The sequence below is a fragment of the Mytilus edulis genome, chromosome 2, assembly GCF_963676685.1.
Source record: "Mytilus edulis chromosome 2, xbMytEdul2.2, whole genome shotgun sequence".
NCBI lineage: Eukaryota > Metazoa > Mollusca > Bivalvia > Mytilida > Mytilidae > Mytilus > Mytilus edulis.
Window position 1 is genome coordinate 94,543,958 of NC_092345.1, and position 20,855 is coordinate 94,564,812.

Genomic DNA, 20,855 nt, shown 5'->3' on the forward strand with positions numbered 1-20,855 from the left:
GCAATTTGCTGTAATTAGTCCCAGGTTATATATATCGCCTTTGATATAAATATATTTACAATAAACTGAGAATAAATGGCAAATGAGTTTTAACCCCAAAAAATGCATAGTTATAAGAATAACTCAGAAGAACAAAGAAGTGAGAGATACACCATAAAAACTCCACGGACATACACTAGACAATGTTGATGCAAGCAAATACTTAGGCGTAACAATCAGCAACAACCTATCTTGGGATAGACACATTGACAATATTGTATAGGCATAGGAAATAAAATATTGGGATTTATCCGAAGAAATCTAAACTTGAGACTGCACAAAACCAGTGAAAGGAGCAGCATATACAGCCATGGTAAGACCTTCAGTGGATAATGCCTGCACAGTTTAGGATCCATTGAGCCAAAAAAGATTAAATCATTGGAACGAGTTCAAAAAAGAGCAGCAAGATTTGTTCATAATAACTACTCAGACCGAACACCTGGCTGTGTAACATACATGGATAAACAATTACAGTGGGAAAGCCTGAAAGAAAGTAGAAAAACCAACAGACTATGTATGTTATTTAAAATCCAGCATGGGCTTATTGATATAGATAGACAACAGTATATAATACCCAATGACAGCCGGACCAGAGGTATAGGTCACTTTTACCAAGAAAGAACAAAAACTGAAACCTATAGACAGTCATTCTTCCCAAAAACCATCAGGGATTGGAATCAACTTCCAGCTAAAACAACATCAGCTGACTCGATAGAGGGTTTCAGAGCCGTTCTGAAAGCAAGCTCTGGAAGAAAGTGAACGGCATAGAGTGTATATAATTTTAATTGTAAATTGGCGATTGTTTTAAATGTATATAACTTTGAGAGGACTTGCTGCCTTGCCCAGCAATGCGCTAAGTTTTCGCGGGACCATACACATTCAGTATGAATTCGGTTCCTTACTTGGAAGAAGAAGAAGAAACTGAGTATATATATCTGGTTATAAGTAGTATTTTATTATTCACATCTTTGATATAAAATTATCTTTATTTTATTAATAGCGGGTTTCAAATATACAATCAACTTAGAACATTGATTCATTAGACGACTGATAAATAATAACATAATATGATCAAGCATTTAATACTGAGCCAAAATACATATATGAGATATAGGACTGCCTGGAAGTCCTAGCTAGTACGTTTCGTTTGAACAGGTCAATACCGATTTCATTCATTGGTTCTGTGACATAATATAAAGGTTAGTATACAAGTCCCAGATTGGTTTTTATATGAATAAAACAACAGTTGTATATATGTTCAAACCGATCCTTATTTGCCCAATTTTGATACTGACGACTCAAACTTTGTGTCATTTTAATAGTTGAAATAAAACAGTATTAAAGGCCCGGCATATGTGGAATCAAATAATCAAAACAAAAGATGTTGGGTTATAATGACCGAGTTCACTTGAAATTCTCGAGTTAACTTTACTAACTCGAGTTTCAAAAAAACGATTTTACTTGAACTACTCGAGTTAACCCCTCGTACCCTGGTTCCAACCCTCACCGAGCAAGGGTTAAACTCGAGAAACTCTTGAATGACGTCAAACCAATGAGAATATTTTATTTTTTATGCTTGGTCACGGCCTTACCCTAGAGTTACTGTTGTTCCGAATATCAACTCTTGTGCGTTCACGTGAAAATCTATTAGCTCTGAAGTCGATTGTAGAGTTTCAAGTGAACTCGACCAATATGACGCCGATCATTATATTCTTAATCGATTTTTTTCTGATATGAAAATGTGTGGTACTTTTTGACTGGTTTGTCCTTAGCCCCCACCAACCCTCACCCGCTCATTTCTTATACCTGACACATAGTAAGGGAGCTACCATTTGATTTTTATGGGGGGCTAGGATGACATTTGAAAAAAATAGGCAGGACAGGAGTTTTGAGTAAAAAAAAAAGGCAGGATGAGACACTTACAAAAAAAAAGTCAGGACAACAATTTAGGTAAAAAAAAGTCAGGATAAACTAAAAAAAAAAGGCAGGACCAAACAGAGTGAAAAATAAAAAGGCAGGACAGAGAGTACAGCTAAAAAAAAGGCAGGACACAATTTTTCATCCTAGCCCCCCCCCCCCCCCCCCCCCCCCATAAAAATCAAATGGTAGCTCCCTAACTTGTGTGGTTTCTCTTTAATAATTTTTGTTGAAACAAACATGTATTACATTAATTCAAATTTATCATCTTTTGATAACGTATTAGAACAGTGGCGCGGGGGTGATTTCATAAAATTTGAGTAAAATTACAGACTTTACATTACATCCAAAGGGGAATTCTACCATAATGAAATAATAAATTGCTAGCAAAACAGCATAAAGGGGGTAAAATGTTCCAAATCGAGACGGAGTAATTGCCGTACTACGAATATTTTCAATGAATTTCTTTCAAACACATGCAGAGGATCGTCACAGTATGAAACGGATTTTTGAAGAATCATAACACCTAGTAAAAATACAGTGTTGGATAGCTCATTTAATTGAATTTTAGGAAGAGACCATGTCAGTGGGTCGAGGCAAATTTCATTTGAAATGGATCGTTTTCATTTGACTGGATTAAAGTTCAAATGAATTTGCATTTGTATAGTTTCTTCAATTATAAAATTACAAGCGTAAAAACACAAAACAGTATTAGTTTCTTTAAGGACGCCAAAAGGAATATAATACCATGAAAATTCCACATCGTTGATATTTTTCCTGACCAATACAAAAGACAAATAATTAACAAGCGTACAATATCTCAAGGAGAAGAACTTCCATCACAGACGAAACCTTGTAAATTTAACGAACTCTAGCATTATCAATTTTACAAAACCATAGTAGTTCACCATGCCCCGATATCTAGATGTTGTTATCTTGCCAATTACCGAACAACACAAAAAGTCCTTGTGATTGGTTAAAAAAAAATCTAAAAAATATCGTTAAAGATGCCCTAAAAATTAACTTTTATATCAAACTCAGTTACAGTCACTTAGCCAAAATCAAATCTGTCGCCAAGAAGTAAATTTTATTTAAAGCGCCTTTCTATTACGAAAACATTGAACCGCACTGTAATGGAAAAACGTCAATTAAATGTCTCGACTAATTGCGACAAGAACAATGCGTTTTCTTTACCGTCTGCTGTAAACACATTAGACCTACGCCGATACAGCATTAATGGTATTCTTAGCACAGAAGGTAACCTTACAGATGGTCAGACCTTGAATGACTCGGATGGTAATACTGCTAGCTTTGTAGACCGATTTATCGGTAAGTAATCATTTCCTTTTGACTCTTTAGCATTTGGCAAAGTTTATATGATATCTGTTTTTGAAGAATTTTTCATATGACTGTTTAACAGTCTACTGCAAATTTTTTCGTCTGGCACAACCCAATAAATACATGTTGTAAAGAGTCTAAAACATGTCAATTAATACTCTGAGGCCAAATACAGTTAAAACAAGAAAAACGTTTCTAAAAATCCCTGTCTACAAGTGTAACTTTATCGCAAACTATCGTCTACTTTTGTTTTTGTTATTGTGTCTTTGGAGAAAAACGAGTTTCAAAACATGTGTAACCCAAAAAACATTCTATAAGTGTCTTTTCAATTCAGGAGCCCGTAAGTCAGTCGTTTTGCTGATCATGTGAGTCTTTCGTTTGTATTTTGTACATAATTCAGGCTGCAAGATCATAGGTATATATTTCCTCGGATAATTTTTTTTATACCTTGCAAAAATGAAAATTTGACTATACTTTTTTCAAAAATATATAATAAAATACGGAAGCCGATAAGGGCCATTAAAAAAAAATTATGTCGTAATTACGACATAGCATGTCGTAATTTCGACATAACATGTCGTTATTACGACATCGCTATGTCGTAATTTCGACATAACATGTCGTTATAACGACATCGCTATGTCGTTATTTCGACATAACATGTCGTAATAACGACATCACTATGTCGTTTTAACGACATAGCTATGTCGTAATAACGACATCACTATATATATTAAAGAATATGTATTATCATTGCCAAGACACTAAATGACACAGAAATTAACAACTATATGTCATCATAATGCCCCCAATAATTAGAAAAGCCCCCGCATAGTCAGCTATAAAAGAGGGACGAAAGATACCAGAAGGAGAGGCCCCGAAATGCTGTCTGGCAGACAGTGTTAACATTAATTAATTATTAGCTCCCTTGGTAAAACTCCAAATTTCATATTTAAAGTATTTCATTGTTGATTAATTTACATGATGCTTAATAAGTATATATTTGTTAATTGCATAGCTTTTGCTATTTGAATTCATTTGTTAAAGATATTTATTCATATTGTAAAGTTTAATATTTGTATCGTTGCAAAATCTTTGGTCACCTTCTTTGGTTACCTTCTGTGAGAAACTTATATATCTTATAAACCAGATCTAACTACATGCTTACCGACCGTGCGAGGGCTGGAAGGCCAGTCAAGGTCGTTAAATACCACCACATATATATAACTACATGCCTTCGTGTAATAAGGGTGAATTGAAATATTGATTGCTCTCTTTCTACTTACAAACGTTGGACACGATGTTTCTACAACCTCTAGGATTTAAAACAGAATCTTCGAAATTTTATCCGCAAAACAAAATAAAAATGTTAGAAAACACGAACCAATATTAAAGCAAATTCAATATATGTTTCAAATTATGTTTTTACAGCTCTTGATCATATACTAAGTAATATCTAGTATATTTGATGATTATATTAGCAAAGCTATGTGAAAAAAACCGGATGTCCAACGTTACATTTATGAAAAACTGTTTTAAATCTTATGTATAGTGATCCTATTTCTTATTCTCTGATCTTCTTGATACTTGGCAGGAACAACGACAGGTGTCGGTTCTTTGTGGCGTTAAAGACGTTATTTTTGCCAAATTTTATTTGACTCGGTGGCTTTATTTATATTAAGCGGGAATAAGAAAAATGTCCAACGACGTTTTTCGTTATCTCAACGACTGAAAGTGAATTTTGTAAGTAGCAGAAAATGAATAAAAATAGTAAGACAATAATAATATCTAACAAAAGTACAAATATTTGCCTCATTGTTCGTGAGTTTAAATATTGCTGATTCAATAAAATCTTCTCTACACAGTCGTTTTTCAAACGGTAGCCATTTTGTCCAAGTTGATATTTCATTTTTCAAAGCAGTTAACGCGTATTTTTTATAATTAATCAAAACAAAAGTTAGATACACGAAGAGTAAAAAATGCCAAGATTCTTTTCTTATTAACTACATGTTTGGGTCTTAAAGGAATAAAATGCTTCCACACATTACACTAGCCAATTTGTCCAAACGTCGAAAGTTCGAAAGACGCTAATTTCCGTCGTTACATGTGCTAAAGTTTCAATTAAAATTTCATGATAATTAAAACAAATCGTGTTGTGAAATTTAGAAAAACAGGTTGATGATTGCTGCCGAAAAAAAAGAATAGCGCATGTTGCTATAGACTCCACCCGGGGACATAGGTTCGACACAGGTTAAATTTTGCAATTTTTATTAATCGTTTATAGCTTTTAACGATTTATTTAAAAGAATGATGAAATGGGGAAAAACATCTCATTACATGAACTTCGTCCAACTTTTGCAAAGACAAATTTTAGACACCAAGACAATCCTCTAAATGTAAAATTCGAATTGAAATTTATATTGTGGAAGTACTCCATAGATCATTTAAAGTCGTCATTTCAGTAAGGTGCAATCACCAATATTAAAAGACTTGTACCAGTTCACGGAGTGTTTTACTTCGCGATTTGTCCTGCTATTCATGTTATAACTGTCGTGATAAAATTAATTCCTGTACTAGCGAAGCCGGAACTTTTCGTCAATATAACTTGTGCATGAAATGGAGGTACTAGTAATTGAAAGACAAATCCCAAACAGCGACGAAAACCGTTTCACCGTTTCACAAAACGAACAGAACCAGAATCAGAAATTTTAAAATTTTGTAATATAATAAATAAATCAACCAACATATAAAAAAACGAATAAAACGTGCTAAATCAAAAACCCTCTTCGATGCCGCTTTTTATGTGTAACGTCGTGTTATAGGAACATCGTGCCCATCATTTGACAGTAAATACAGAGCAATCGGTACGTCCATTCACCCTCATTACCACAAACCACGGAGTTGTGCGCTTCTTTAAAGAAAGGTGGAAAGCTTTGCTTGCCTTGATAGGACTTTAGGTCAGTCGGCTTAGTCCCCGATCAGTTTCTTATTACTTTCATTCAGGATCTATAAAATATATAAGTTTCTCACAGAAGGTAACCAAAGAAGGTGACCAAAGATTTTGCGACGATACAAATATTAAACTTTACAATATAAATAAATATCTTTAATCAATGAATTCAAATAGCAAAAGCTATGCAATTAACAGATACTTATTCAGCTTCATGTAAATTATTTAACAATGAAATACATTAAATATGAAATTTGGAGTTTTACCAAGGGAGCTAATAATTAATTAATAACACTGTCTGCAACACAGCATTTCGGGGGCTCTCCCTCTGGTATCTTTCGTCCCTCTTTTATAGCTGATTATGCGGGGGCTTTTCTAGTTATTGGGGGCATTATGATATGACCTATAGTTGTTAATTTCTGTGTCATTTAGTGTCTTGGCAATCATAATACATATTATTTAATATATATAGTGATGTCGTTATTACGACATAGCTATGTCGTTATTACGACAAGTTATGTCGAAATTACGACATAGCGATGTCGTTATAACGACATATTATGTCGAAATTACGACATAGCGATGTCGTTATAACGACATGTTATGTCGAAATTACGACATGCTATGTCGTAATTACGACATAAATATTTTTTTTTAATGGCCCTTATCGGCTTCCGTAATAAAAAGTATGGGTCACCTTGCTATTTTTCCAGCTACGATTCGTTCAAAATTGCCCAAATTTGCTTTGATTGTTCATCAAAAAACACTTTTTTGTGCATAACAAAAAAATCTATGAGATAAAATTTTAAAACAAAATATGAGAAGATATTTATAGCCTTTAATAAAATTAAAAGAAAATATGGTGTCATCGAACTTGTTTTCTTGCTACAAGTAAAAAATCAAATTTCCCTGTCAGTCCAGTATAAATTTTTGTTACAAGAGTTAAAGCCCTTAAATGGCTGAGTTAAAATGTTTTGTCTTAAACCTACAAATATTTGGTATTTGCTTAAACATTTTGGATAAAGCAAAAAATCACTAAGTTTTCTTTATATGAATAAACAGTCTAACCAATAAATTGCGAATCTGTCTCCAATTTTCCAGACTAGACCGATTGTGTACTGCGATTGTACAATCCAAGATAACGATATACCATGAAATGGTCGGAAATTTGTCTCATTGGCAATCATACCACATCTTTTTATGTTTTTATCTATTCTGTGGGACTCTGGCAGGAAATTTTGTATAAATTAGAGAAACTAGCTTATATTCCATTATAGTTATATTCGGATCTCCGCGTGATATTCACCGTTAATTAAAGTCATATGAAACCTCAAATAAAAAAAAATGATGCATATGTTTTTTATTCAGTAAGGAATAACTGTAAAAAAAATTTCTGTCTATGAAGAAATAACAAAAATAATGGGGTGCACACTGAATAACCCGCGTATGTTAATTCGAATAGACAGAAAAAAATATTGCAGTTATTTCTTATAATTTAATTCTCAATTCTATTCTAAACCGGAGTAAACCATGAAAAAACGTTGATGACGCCACGGTCACATGACTAAATTATGTATATGAGCTGATAAACAAAACAACGTCAGCCAATCAGAAGACGCGTTACATCCAAAATTAAATTTTAACAAAATGGATAGTTTTCATTATTAAACTTATGTACATATACCTTTTTCTTAATTTGTCCACATTTAGACGAGGTTTACTTTATTAATTGCTTGCTTCCAGGAAGCAATTCGCCGACATATTTTCCGTATGCAAGTGATTGTTGACTATTAGATGACAATCGGTAAACCACGGCTTCAAAACACGACAAAGAATGAGCTGCCATATTTTCACATCATAACAGACAAAGAGAAAAAAAATTGACGATTATGCGATATGTTTGCGGTAACTAGAGGCTCTCAAGAGCCTGTGTTGATCACCTGTGTTTACTGATGCTTTGGAAATCATGTAAAATAAGGTTAAAATCATAATTAATAGTATTAGATGTAAGATAGTATAATGATATCTAACTTGATAATAAAAAAAACTGCAAAATTTCCAAAAAATCACCAACATAGGGACAGCAACCGATCAACGGGTTGTCGGATTCGTCTAAAAATTTCAAGGCGGATAGATCTTAACCTGATAAAGATTTTAACCCTGTCAGATTTGCTCTAAATGCTTTAATTTCAGAGATAAAAGCCAAATACTGAATCTTACCCCGGTTCTATTTTTAGCCATGTCAGCCATGTTGTTTGGCAGGCGGGGTCATCGAACACATTTTTAAAACTATATACCCTAATGATAATTATGGTGAAGTTTGGTTTAATTTGTCTCAGTAGTTTCAGAGAAGAAGATTACAAAAATTTACGAAAAATTGTTAAAAATTTACTATAAAGGGCAATAACTCATTAAGGGGTCGACTGAAAATTTTGGTCATGTTGCCTTTTTTTGTAGATCTTACTTTGCTAAACATTATTGCTGTTTACAGTTAATCTCTATCTATAATAATATTCAAGATAATAGCCAAAAACTGCAAAATTTCATAAAATTCACCAATTCAGGGGCAACAATCCAACAACGGGTTTTCAGATTTGTCTGAAAATTTAAAGGCGGATAGATCGTAACCTGCTGAATATTTTTACCCCATGTTAGTTTTGCTCTAAATGCTTAAGTGTCAAAGATATAAGCCACAAACTGCATTTTACCCCTATGTTCTTTTTTTAAGCCATGTCGGTCATTTTGGTTGGCTGGCGGGGTTATCGGACACATTTTAAAGCTAGATATCCTAATCATTATTGTGGCCAAGTTTGGTTAAATTTGGCCCAGTAGTTCATAGGAAAAGATTTTTGTAAAAGTTAACAGACGACGACGACGGACGACGGACGCCAAGTGATGAGAAAAGCTCACTTGACCTTTAAGGACAGGTGAGCTAAAAATGATAAAATCTTGCACAGAAGATTAAGTTTAGGATATATTCATGCATTGGTTCAAGAATATGATAAACATTATTTTTCACCTGTCACTCGTTCCATATGATTTAAATTTCACCAGGGATTTGTTTAGTACAGTATAAAAATCTTTTTAATAACTGAATATCAATAATTCTTATTCTTTCTAATGAATTAAATAATTTCTGTCGGGTACAAATAAAAAGATTCATCATTCCCTAAGGAACCAATTCTCTGTTGAAACTAATATAAAAAAGGATTTATAAAAATATTTGATTATTTCATTGTTAGATTTGTAAAACAGTCTTTTTTAAACAATTTAAACTACAATTTTCTTATTTCGAATTAGATAATTATTCAAAGTAAAAACATTTAGAAAATTCAAGTAATTCAGTCACCTATTTTGTCTGAAAAGTAATGATAGAAAAATATATATTTGTATATATTTTTTTCGTCATCTCAAATATTGATTTACTAGACGACAGATATTAAACTAACATAGAATATAAAATGCTGTACTAATATTTTATTGTTATATTTTTACAAGTGTGGACACAGATCAATGTGGATTGTATGTTTGGATGTTTGATAGTGTTTTCTGACATAAAGAGGTCTCTGGTTTTCTCACATATGGTTCTATGTTGAACTGTGGTGCACAGTGACTACAAATTTTTACCTGTACCAAACACTAAAATAGCAGTGTCTTTATTACATTTAATAACCAGTAAATATCTATGAGCATTTATACCTCTTATATAAACTGTGATATTTTTACTTTGAACTAGTTTTGTTATACTATATAACAATAATGTTTCAGTTAAGGTTGAGGGTTGAACTCGAACAAAGAAAAGTTTCTGTGATTTCCACGGTCTTCGTTTTTAGTTCGGAGAAAAGCATCATTATCACTCATTGTAAATAACAAATGTATTTAGCCAATTCACGAAATTGTATTTTGAAGGCAAATAAAATTTCTAATCAATTTTAGTCTAGCGATCTTTATATGCCATTATTTCACACAAGACCCGTACAAAAAAATAATCTTCATTTGAAATTTTACCAAAGTGTACGTTTGGAACGTCTTTTCTTCAAATGAGTGGTTCAAAATTTTAATAAAGAATTTTTATTGTTTATGTGTTTATGCTTGTTTGATGAGCATCAAACATTTTATTTGGTTATTGGTTGTGTAATTTGCATATTTAAATTTCATGATTGAATAAAAAAGAATTGATATGATATAAAACACGTTAAATAGTATAACAAAAAATACTGAACTCCAAGGTTTTGAAAAGGGGAGTCTATAAAACCTGGAAAACTTAAGCGTTTGACTATACCAACAAATGAAACCAACGGAAAACAAGGGTCATATTCTGACATGGTACATGGGTTTACACCTGGTTTTATAACTAGTTAAACCTCCCACTTGAATGACAGTTGTTTGTAGTTGCGTTATTTTGAAGAAGAAAAATGAGCAACCCAAACTGACATAATTGGTAAAGTTGACAATAATTGGGATCAAGCAGTTAAAGCGGCAATAAAAGCTGTGTAAATCGTGATAATATCAAATATCAATAATTCACAGACTATAAGGGCCACAAAAAAAAAAAAAAAAAAAATGTTTTCACTTTTCCGACGATCCCAGTGTACAAGAAAAAAACGTTAACTGACCGTATAGAAACGTATAAAGACATTTTATTTAGATAGAGAGATAAATGAAAATTAACAAATATATTAAAATCGTCCTGGCTATGAGAATAGAAAATTCACCTTGTATGGATAATATTTTCATTCTTTATGTCTGTTTAGATTACAACAACACCTCTACTGATATACAAAAGACAACAGAATGTTCGGCATACAGTTCGTCTAAACAACTAACACCGACCTACCATACTCTTAATCAGGAAGATAATAGCGCAACTCGTCAAATTGATGGTAAGTTTTGTCTAAACCATACCATGCATCATGTCTCTGTTATACACCATCAAGACATCTAATATGAGATGGTTAAAATATGAATGAAAAATTAGGCAAAAACAAGGTCTCTCCTTATAACTCAACATTAACTCGATGACTGTGGGTAATTCGTTGTAAAAAAGCATCAAAAAGTTGAATATGAAAAATTGAAAATTAGTGAAGTTTGTCACAAACCCGACAACATCTGCAAAGAAAGATGAAAACAACAGTATTGATTGTTCTTGATTTTTCTAAATATATATATACATATATAATATATACAAGAAAAATCTCAAAATAAACGCAAAAAGGCAATTCATGCAATAACAAAATTGTTCAAAGCTCACCAAGTCCTGGATAGCAGTGACGTTACACACGTTATTGCGTCAGACTAGTCCACACTAATAAACAGCTTTTCTTTAAAATCATAACAGATAAGTTATATAAAATTTATATCCATAGACTAGACAGGTAGATACTATTAAAAAAAAAATACTTCAAATTGTTCTATCATATTTTACTATAGTCTAAAATAAGAACAACATATTGACAAAACGTCAAAAATATGCGTGTCAGACGTAACAGACTATACGAATAATAACTTTAGGAGGGGTGTTTGTGTTGTTCAAAACTGTGTTAAATCCGCTAAAATTCGAATGAATAATATGCTTTATATATAAAGTATTACAATATTACTGAATACGCGTTCCTGTAACGACCAACGCTATTTTTTTGCAAAAACAAATAGTGTTCATTATGGTAAGATTTTGGAAAATGTTAAGTTATCAAAATTTATATGTTTTAAAATATAAGATGATAGGAAATTTCGTTTGTGCAAAATTATGCTCATAAAGGTATATAGGTAGACCATATCAGAATCTAGTTTTTGCAGCACTCACACCACCTTTAAAATTGCAACGGCTTCTGGCAACAAAATGTCTTGCAAGATGTTCAATGACGGATTTCGCCGCTTTTTACAAATAAACTGTCGGCGACGTTATTTATTGCAAATTTAGATTTGTTGCATGCTAAATAGTGCTTTTCCGTAATAGTACTTTAACTCTACAAACAGCTTCACAGTTTTTGATAATTTGTGTAGTCAAAACGACTTCGTTTTCAAAGAAATGCAAGTTTGTCCACTGAACGGTTTTTATACGTTTTCAACGTTGTCGAGACGCTATATTCACGGTGGAGCATCTATATATAATTCCTCAGATAGAATTTTCTTGAGTCAAATACTAACAAGAAGACCACAAAGTATAGAAAAAAATCCGATTACCGGGGTTTGTTCGTTAAGAAGTGGTTCTTAAGTTGTGAAAAAATTGTGTATTACGAGAGGATAAAAAAAATCATCTTTTTCAAATTTTCAAATTTGGGATAAACGAAAAACTGCGATTTTTTTTTATTTCTCTGCAATAAGATTCATATGTGTAAAACTTGAAAGTGAAAATAAAATTGGTTCTGAATCGTGGTTATATAACTCTCCATATCATACAAAGCTTGTTAACTTATGAGATGAATATAATAACTTTTTTAACAATCGTTTCATTTTTTAATCTCATTGTTCCGTTATTAAAGAAAGTAAAGATAATTTTATAAGTAAGAGTTAGACCCGTAAATAGTAAAGATAATTTTATAAGTAAGAGTTAGACCCGTTTAACTTGTAATTCCCGACAAACTTTTTTAATTAAAGCAAAATATATATATTCTTCCATTTCGGATTTAAATGGGGAAGCATTGCATATTATTAAGTTTTATGTCAATTGGTCTCTGGTAGAGATTGTTGTCTCGTGGCACTCGTCATACCGTATATATCTTCTCATTTCATACAGACTTATGTACTACCCAAATACGATATATTTTGTTGTTTCTGTCTTACGTTTCTCTCACGATTAATAAATAGTGCGTCCAATGACTATTTACTCGACAAAGAAGTAATAAGGATTCTTTAATATTTAACGCATTTAAGGATTCATTTATCTTGGTTTGGGAGTATTATTGAAATCATATTAAATCTGCCATAAGAGGTTTATACCGATAAGGCATATGGAAATTCCACAAAACTTCAGATAAGATCGTTTTGAATTTGCTGTTTTCTAATGTTAATTGTATAGCTTCAAATCGCAGAGAGTTTTTTTTTTCTCTTTTTTTGAAAATGTAAATATCTCGTATATTTGATTACTGACATTGAGAAGGTTAAAACGGTAACACATTTATTACACCAGATGCTCAATTTAAAATTGATGTTCAGTGATGTTCGAGGTCAACATATTTGAAAATCCAAAACATGAAACAAATGTTAAAGATACGATATATCCAAAAAGGACTAAAAGTAATGCAAAGCTCGGACATGGAATCAATGGAGAAACATTCATTAATTAATAAAATTTCAAAAACAAATAGAAAACTTCAATCTGTATCTTCATGCCAGTACCAGTGAATGCATTGATTACTGGGCAGGTGATACCTCCAGAGATTAGAAACAGTTCATCAGCTGCAGAGGTATCAAACAAGTGCTAGTAATATTAAGAACGGTGTAATGGTGTATGATTGCACCGGTACAAATGTTGAAAAAAAAACCCGGACATGTGTAGGACTGTTGGATGAATATATTGAAGCTTACAATTTTTGGACATAATTATTCCAGTTAAGTTCTTTCATTTGCTATGGAAATTTTTTACAGTGGGTCCTACTGGAAAGAGAAAACAGCGTCGTTATAGAACAACGTTTACAAGTTTCCAACTAGAAGAGCTGGAGAAAGCTTTCCACAAAACACATTATCCTGACGTGTTTTACAGAGAAGAGCTAGCCATGAAGATAGATCTTACAGAGGCCAGGGTTCAGGTGATTTAAAAATAAACTTGGTGTATCTCCTGTTCCATTGTATTTGTTTTAATAAAAATTCAAACATGTTCAAATAAAATTGAGAATGGAAATGGGGAATGTGTCAAAGAGACAACAACCCGACCATAGAACAGACAACAGCAGAAGGTCACCAACAGGTCTTCAATGCAGCGAGAAATTCCCGCACACAGAGTCGTCCTTCAGCTGGCCCCAAAGCAAATATATACTAGTTCAGTGATAATGAACGCCATACTAAACTCTAAATTGTAAACAAGAAACTAAAATTAAAAATAATACAAGACTAACAAAGGCCAGAGGCTCCTGACTTGGGACAGGCGCAAAAATGCGGCGGGGTTAAACATGTTTATGAGATCTCAACCCTCCCCCTATATACCTCTAGCCAATGTAGAAAAGTAAACGCATAACAATACTTGTTTAAAATTTAGTTAGTGACACCGTAGACAAAACAATGTAATGCGATTACTCCATCATACTCCAGTGTTAAGTTAAAGCGGTCCAAGAACATCCACAATTTTTTCCCCCGAACAGATACAAGCATACCATTTCCGCTATGTTTGAGTGTTGATAATCATGCAGATTGTCTTAGCATATAAAACGATCTAACGTTTACAGATTTAGCGGTAGGAAGAAAAAGCCAAAAACATATTCCGAATACGTTTTGTACAACTGTGAATTTTAAGATCTGATAAATTAAGTGACAGATGATCAAATCACATAAACCGCTTTAGAAGAAAACTTAAGGTAACAACAAAAAACTGCGGAAATCGTAACATCCAAAAGCAAATTTAAGCTCGGTCATTGGTGTTGTGGATGCAGTTTTACTAGCATTGACACATCTAATTTCCATGGATATTAATCGGTTACCCGCTGTCTCAATTTTGAACTACACTTATTGACTCAAGAAACTTTTGTCAACGATTTTAGTATTGTGTATGTTTATTGTGTAAATGTATGAATTTGTCGGTTATAAAAGCCAAAACGAGCTTATCAGTGTTATTGTTCTATGACGTGCCGACTTTGAATAAAGCTTTTGATTGAATCATTTGATGTTTAGTATGTAGTTGTATTATCATTGGTAAAGACTTTTTAACACCAAATAAGAGGAGTTGATTGCTAACGAACATGATTAACACCGCCACATTCTTTATTTTGTTGTACAAAGTGTGAAGTAAGTATTTCAGTTGCTGTCATATTTGTTTTTCATTGTATTAGCAGAAATTAGAATGTTGGTATTTTCGTTTGAATTTTTTCATATTTAGTCATTCTGGCGCCTTTTATAGCCTTCTATCCTGTATGGTATGGGATTTGTTCATTGTTCTACAGTGATTTATAGTTGGCTTGCTTACCTTACAATTTAAGATTTTTACATTTACCAAATGTTGTCAATATACTGGAACTGTCGTCCAAGTGAAAGGTTTAGCTAGCTGTAAAACCAGGTATAACCCACAACGTCCTTCGACTTGAAAATACCAAGGCCGTAACTATGCATCTTATTTTAGTGAGGCAAAATAATTGAGCCGAGCGAAGCGAGGCGAAATTTTTTTTTGGAGGGTATGAAATGAATGGTGCAAAATCCTGCATTCTAGGCATTTTTAGAGAGTTTGATAATGTTTTGAATTTGGACACTTTTTATATAAATTTTTCATATTTTAAGACTTTTACTTACACCAAATTTTTAACAACTTTATTTAAATTTATATGTAAGATAATCTTCCAAAAATCACTGATTTGAGTCTGCTGCCAGAGCATAGAACAAACATCGATTCAGTAGAGTTTGCCAAATTTTTCTATTGCCGGTTCAGTCAAATCGTTTCAGAATCATAATTTGGTCTGCTGATATCCTTATCGCGATGAACATTGAGCATGGCAAGACCGCACAATCTCTCGCCACTCATGCATGCTCTTTTCCAAGTTTTCAGTCGTTTCAGGGCAGTCTGTGTTTCTAAAGGTAGCACATTATCATCAACACAATGAACAATGTCTTCTTCCAATTCCTTCTCCATCAGCAATTCGATAGCAGCATCCGTAGTAACAGTTTTGTTTGCAAAAGGGAATTAAGCTTTCCTGTAAGCACCATCATACAGTCGCAGTTACAAAATATTAAACTCGCTTTTATGCTGACAAAGAGTAGACAAACTTGGGATAGAATGAGATAAGATACAGGTATATGATTCTATCTATAGAGTAAGTATATCTGATATGGGTACAGGGGAAATTGGAATGGAGTTTTTGACGTTTACATGTAGGTCCGTAATTTCCAATTATTTCTGGAAATAGTTGGTGGTATTTTAGTTCCAAAATCTATAAATTTAGGGGTTAGGGGTTGGGGGTGTCCGATTCCGAAACCCCGAATATAAAGAAACGAAATTCCGTATAGTCCCGAATAAGTAAAGACGAAATCCTGTGTTAAAGGTTCTACCATTCCTCAATAATATCAAATTGGAATATGGGATATTCTTTCAATTTTTAAGGTTAAAGAAACATGGATAAAAACTAATCCATGCATGTTTCATATTATTTATATTTTATTTATCTGTAAAGAGAAAGATTAAAGTTCGTGAAATGAATACGCAGACAGGACTGCCCCCTTGCGATGCCCAGTACTTGATTTGTCAAAAGTTTGTGAAACAGAGAAATGAATACGCAGACAGGACTGCCCCTTCCGAAGACCAGTACTTGATTTGTCAGTCTACTAATCGTTTTTGGATTATACTAATAAAGTTATATGCAATACTCAGACTGTTCACAAAAATAGTTTACTAGAATTATTCCTTCTTTACCTTCACTGTCGCTTTTCCTTTTTCTGCAAGAGCCTGTTTTTAACTAGAGATCCATGATGACTTATCGTTACTAGGTTAATGTAATCGAGAAACATCACCCGTTGAGATGCTGAGTTATATCCAGGAAGAATAGTTTAAAAGGAATGATGACAAGTTATAGAAATCAAGGTTGAGACAGAACAACAAATGACTATTATATTTATATATATGTATAAAAAAAAATAATCAGTGTCGAAATTTTAGTGAGGCAATTGCCTCACTTGCCACAAGGGTAGTTACGGCCTTGAAATACCTGTACCAATTCAATAATATGAGAGTTGTTTTCCTTTTGTTCCGTTAATCTGAAGTTTGATTTTGACAGTTTTTATTGACTTTCCCCTTTTTGAATTTACCTTGCATGGAATATGGTGTTTTTGTTTTAAAAAAAATCACGTATTTGGACTCTGTTTTGATATTTGTTTCATTGACAATCATAGAACATCTTCTTATCTTTATCTTTGAAAAGAAATTATACTTGCATGTCAATAGCATATATATTCGTTCAGTTATACGAGACTGCTTACAATTTTTAGGTTTGGTTTCAAAACAGAAGAGCAAAATGGCGAAAACACCAGAAACTTCTCGAGAGAGACCAAGGATTAAACCAGTCAGGTATTTATATAGTCATATCTATATAATCTTTTGGAGATGCTTTAACTTGACATTAAGCAAGCAACACTCAATCTCTAAATAAAGAATTGTTTTCTTCTGACACTGTCTTAATTTCTCTCTAATTCATCTTTGTCTGGTTTATCTACTTGTATCTATGCTTTTATCTTCCAAACGTATATAAGTCCTATGAAAAACGGATAGGGCCAATTTCTCCTTTATATGTTTATACTTAACTTTAGAAGACAATTCACATTTTTCTAAAATATCGAAGTTTGGTTTTGATTAAGAGTATTTTCCAAATTTACTCAACCAGCTGAATGATACCTAGGCGATTGCATCTCCACCAAGGTCTGTTTGAGAACTATGGTAAATAACATTTTCATCTTGTTTTCTGTATCCTAAGGACCAATCTTTCAACTTTATATGAATGGTAATTTGAAGACTTTAAAATATTCCTCATGTTGTGCTAATTATGCTCTAGAATTTGCTCTTACACAAAAAGTTAAAAGGATTGCATAAACAAATCTTATAGTGTCCTCTTCTTTTTCAGTAATGCCAACAACGAGAAAAGCAGAAAGGTCAGCGGTTATTCGTGGCAATTCTGCATCTACACTTACCCAACTCTCAAATGTGCCACCACTGCCTCTTTCTGGGATGTATTTCCATGGGAACATGGAATGGTCAAGGTCATTTGGCAGTAGCTTAACAAACCAAATGCCTTCTTATCTCCATGGAGGCTTTAGGTATGACAGAAGACAACCACAAAATGGAGGTAAGAATTAAAAAAAATTATAATTTTCAACATCCCAGAAAAACAAGAAATTCAGGAAACTATCAGATATCAGCTAGATAGATTTCTTAGAGGCGATTTAGAGGTGGCCAGTGGGCCGGGAACCCCCTTTTCTGGAAAAATTTGGTTGATTATATAAGGAATAACTGAAGCATGACTGGAGCAGGGCCCCCTCTAATGTCTTAGACAGTAAGTGGGCCCCAACTTATGAAAATTTCTGGATCCGCCACTGTAATTCTTCTTTAAATAGAACCAAATTGACATAGGTATGTGTTCAGAGAAGAAACATAAAAATTTAACAAACAGTACCACAGTCAATAGTTGATGAATTGAACAAGAGTTGAAATAGCAATAAAAGAAAATACATGTTAAGTTTGAAAAAAGATGACCATGTATATGTATAAGGGATGTATTAGATGTATAATTTCAAAGAAATTCATAAATTTTCTTATGCGTCATGTTTCAGAAATTTTGCCGGTTATTCAATGGCATATCCTCTTTCTGACAACAAAGCATACTCGAGAAAATGTTTTAGTTTTTTTTCTTGAGAAGGTATACAAGTTTTCATACACATGGACAATTATTGGGAACTGAAGTCTGCTAATGCTAACAGAAACAAAGGGAACAAAAGTTACAGTCTTTTGTTCTTAAACACGTAAATAGGAAACAGAAAATAACTGTTTTTTATATTTCAGGTGTTTCACTACCTCAGTGTAATGACTTTCAATATTCGGCAGCTAATAGAGGTTTAGATGGACTGTCTCCTACACAAGGATTAACACAGCTTAGACTAAGAGCTAAAGAACATTCAATAACCATGACACAATAGAATGGCAGTTATATTATTAGTTAGCAGGACTAGATAGCTGACTACAAGTTATATATTTTGTACATTGAAGGCATTATGACTAGATAGCTGACTACAAGTTATCTATTTTGTACATTGAAGGCATTTGATAAACAACTGCATGTTTAACTCTTAGTCAAATAAAAATGATGCATTAACAAACAGTTATTTTTTGTTCTTTCATTTACCTTGTGTTATTCTATTGATCGAGATTAAAATTGGGATTGAAATAAAAACAATGTATTAACCATGTCATATGCTTATGTGTCTGTATCTGTGGTTGTCTTTTGTCGTATTTTAATACATGTACTAAATTATGGTTATTTAGTCAAATTTAGTGCTGATGGTATTCTCACAGCTTATTGACATCAAGAGCTTGCCAGACTGAATGGACACCTTTCTATTTACACAGACAAAAATCGTTTAACTGCATTTGGTGATCATGGATATAAAGATATAACGATTGTGATTTGAAAGCCTTCGATTGATAAGAAGCATGACCCTTTTGTTTATACATCAAGTCAATATCAATGGAATGTTGTGGAATTAGAAAAAGATAGGATTTGTCTTTCACTTTGATCTATCTGCTAATCAGTTTCTCGTTCAGTCATATACATTACTTTTACTTTTCTCAGCGGTTTATACAAAACTCATCGTCAAAATAAACGTAATTTTGAAATGGTAGATAGAAAAGTCCACAACATCGACATCTTTGATGTTGATACAGATAACAAAAGTGTCCTAAAACTATGAAAATGTTATTTTATAAATTTATCTTGCAGGGTCCATCTGACCTTGACATCTTTGTTAATTTTTTTCTAAACTGACAAGACCTTCAGGTTAGTCAGTGGTCCCCCTTATTTTAGTTCTGGATCCACCACTGGCTGTTAATGTGGTGAAAAGTGAGAAAATGAAATAAGAGGTGCAAAAATACAAGTAAACAAGATTCTGTGAAAGTTTCACACAATTCTGACAAGCAGTTGAGGTAAAAATGGCAGAACCAATAGTGGGACAGGATGAATGAATTGATCAATAAACTCATCCAACACTATATATCTGCAGCGCTGCTAAAATAATTGTCTACAAAGGATCTTAATGTAGTTTCAAAAAGAAGAAAAAAATGGTTGCAAAGGCATTCCTATTGAGGAATATTTGTCAATATTGTGTAAAGATACCAAGTAAGCTAGTCAGGCTTCTTGAGGACTCTAGTTTCAGTAACTAATGATAAAATTTATGACACAACAAGAATCTGTTAAAACTTATTTATACCATTTTTATTCAATTTCAAGCTACAAAACAAACCAGACAGAGGTAGAAACAATAACATGCAGGTTAAATCAACAGATCTGTAAAATAACTATTTAAATAATAATCTCAATATAGCATATACTTTACAGATCTCTTTACATCTTATCCAAATGATACAGTATATGGTACAATGAATGTAAATACAGTAGTTATTTGCCACGATAATTACCAGAATTTGAAAGCTATTATTTTTAATAACATTATAAGTATGTAAATTTAGCCTGGTCAGTACAGGGTTTAGACTTCATATGCACAAGTCTAAATCATTTATATCTTCATTGAACAGCTTTCAATGTCAAACATGTCAAAATGGCCATCTTCATTGTCAAAATATTTAACCATTGAATGATGGCAATTTTGATTATGCTTATTAGATCTACACCCAGTTGTAGCCAAAGTTAACATGCTTATAATAAGCGGCAACAATCCTATTAAGGGCATACGATACAGTTACAGGGAGGGTAAT

At 32.8% G+C, this 20,855-nt stretch overlaps 1 protein-coding gene across 1 annotated transcript; it reads left to right on the forward strand.

The window, feature by feature from the left end:
- Nucleotides 1-2,987: 2,987 nt before the first annotated feature.
- LOC139510717 (homeobox protein ceh-17-like) lies at nucleotides 2,988-19,227 on the forward strand. Its single transcript, XM_071297246.1, has 6 exons — nucleotides 2,988-3,285; nucleotides 10,999-11,127; nucleotides 13,832-13,992; nucleotides 17,366-17,444; nucleotides 17,995-18,216; nucleotides 18,930-19,227. Exons 1-6 carry the CDS (start codon nucleotides 3,090-3,092, stop codon nucleotides 19,061-19,063), a joined length of 921 nt encoding a protein of 306 aa, XP_071153347.1. The 5' UTR covers nucleotides 2,988-3,089; the 3' UTR covers nucleotides 19,064-19,227.
- Nucleotides 19,228-20,855: the final 1,628 nt, after the last annotated feature.

Coding starts and splice junctions, on each gene's coding strand:
- LOC139510717 (XM_071297246.1), top strand. CDS start 3,090: ATGGAAAAACGTCAATTAAATGTCTCGACTAATTGCGACAAGAACAAT. Junction 11,128..13,831: donor CGCAACTCGTCAAATTGATG/GTAAGTTTTGTC, acceptor AATTTTTTACAG/TGGGTCCTACTGGAAAGAGA. Junction 13,993..17,365: donor TTACAGAGGCCAGGGTTCAG/GTGATTTAAAAA, acceptor TACAATTTTTAG/GTTTGGTTTCAAAACAGAAG.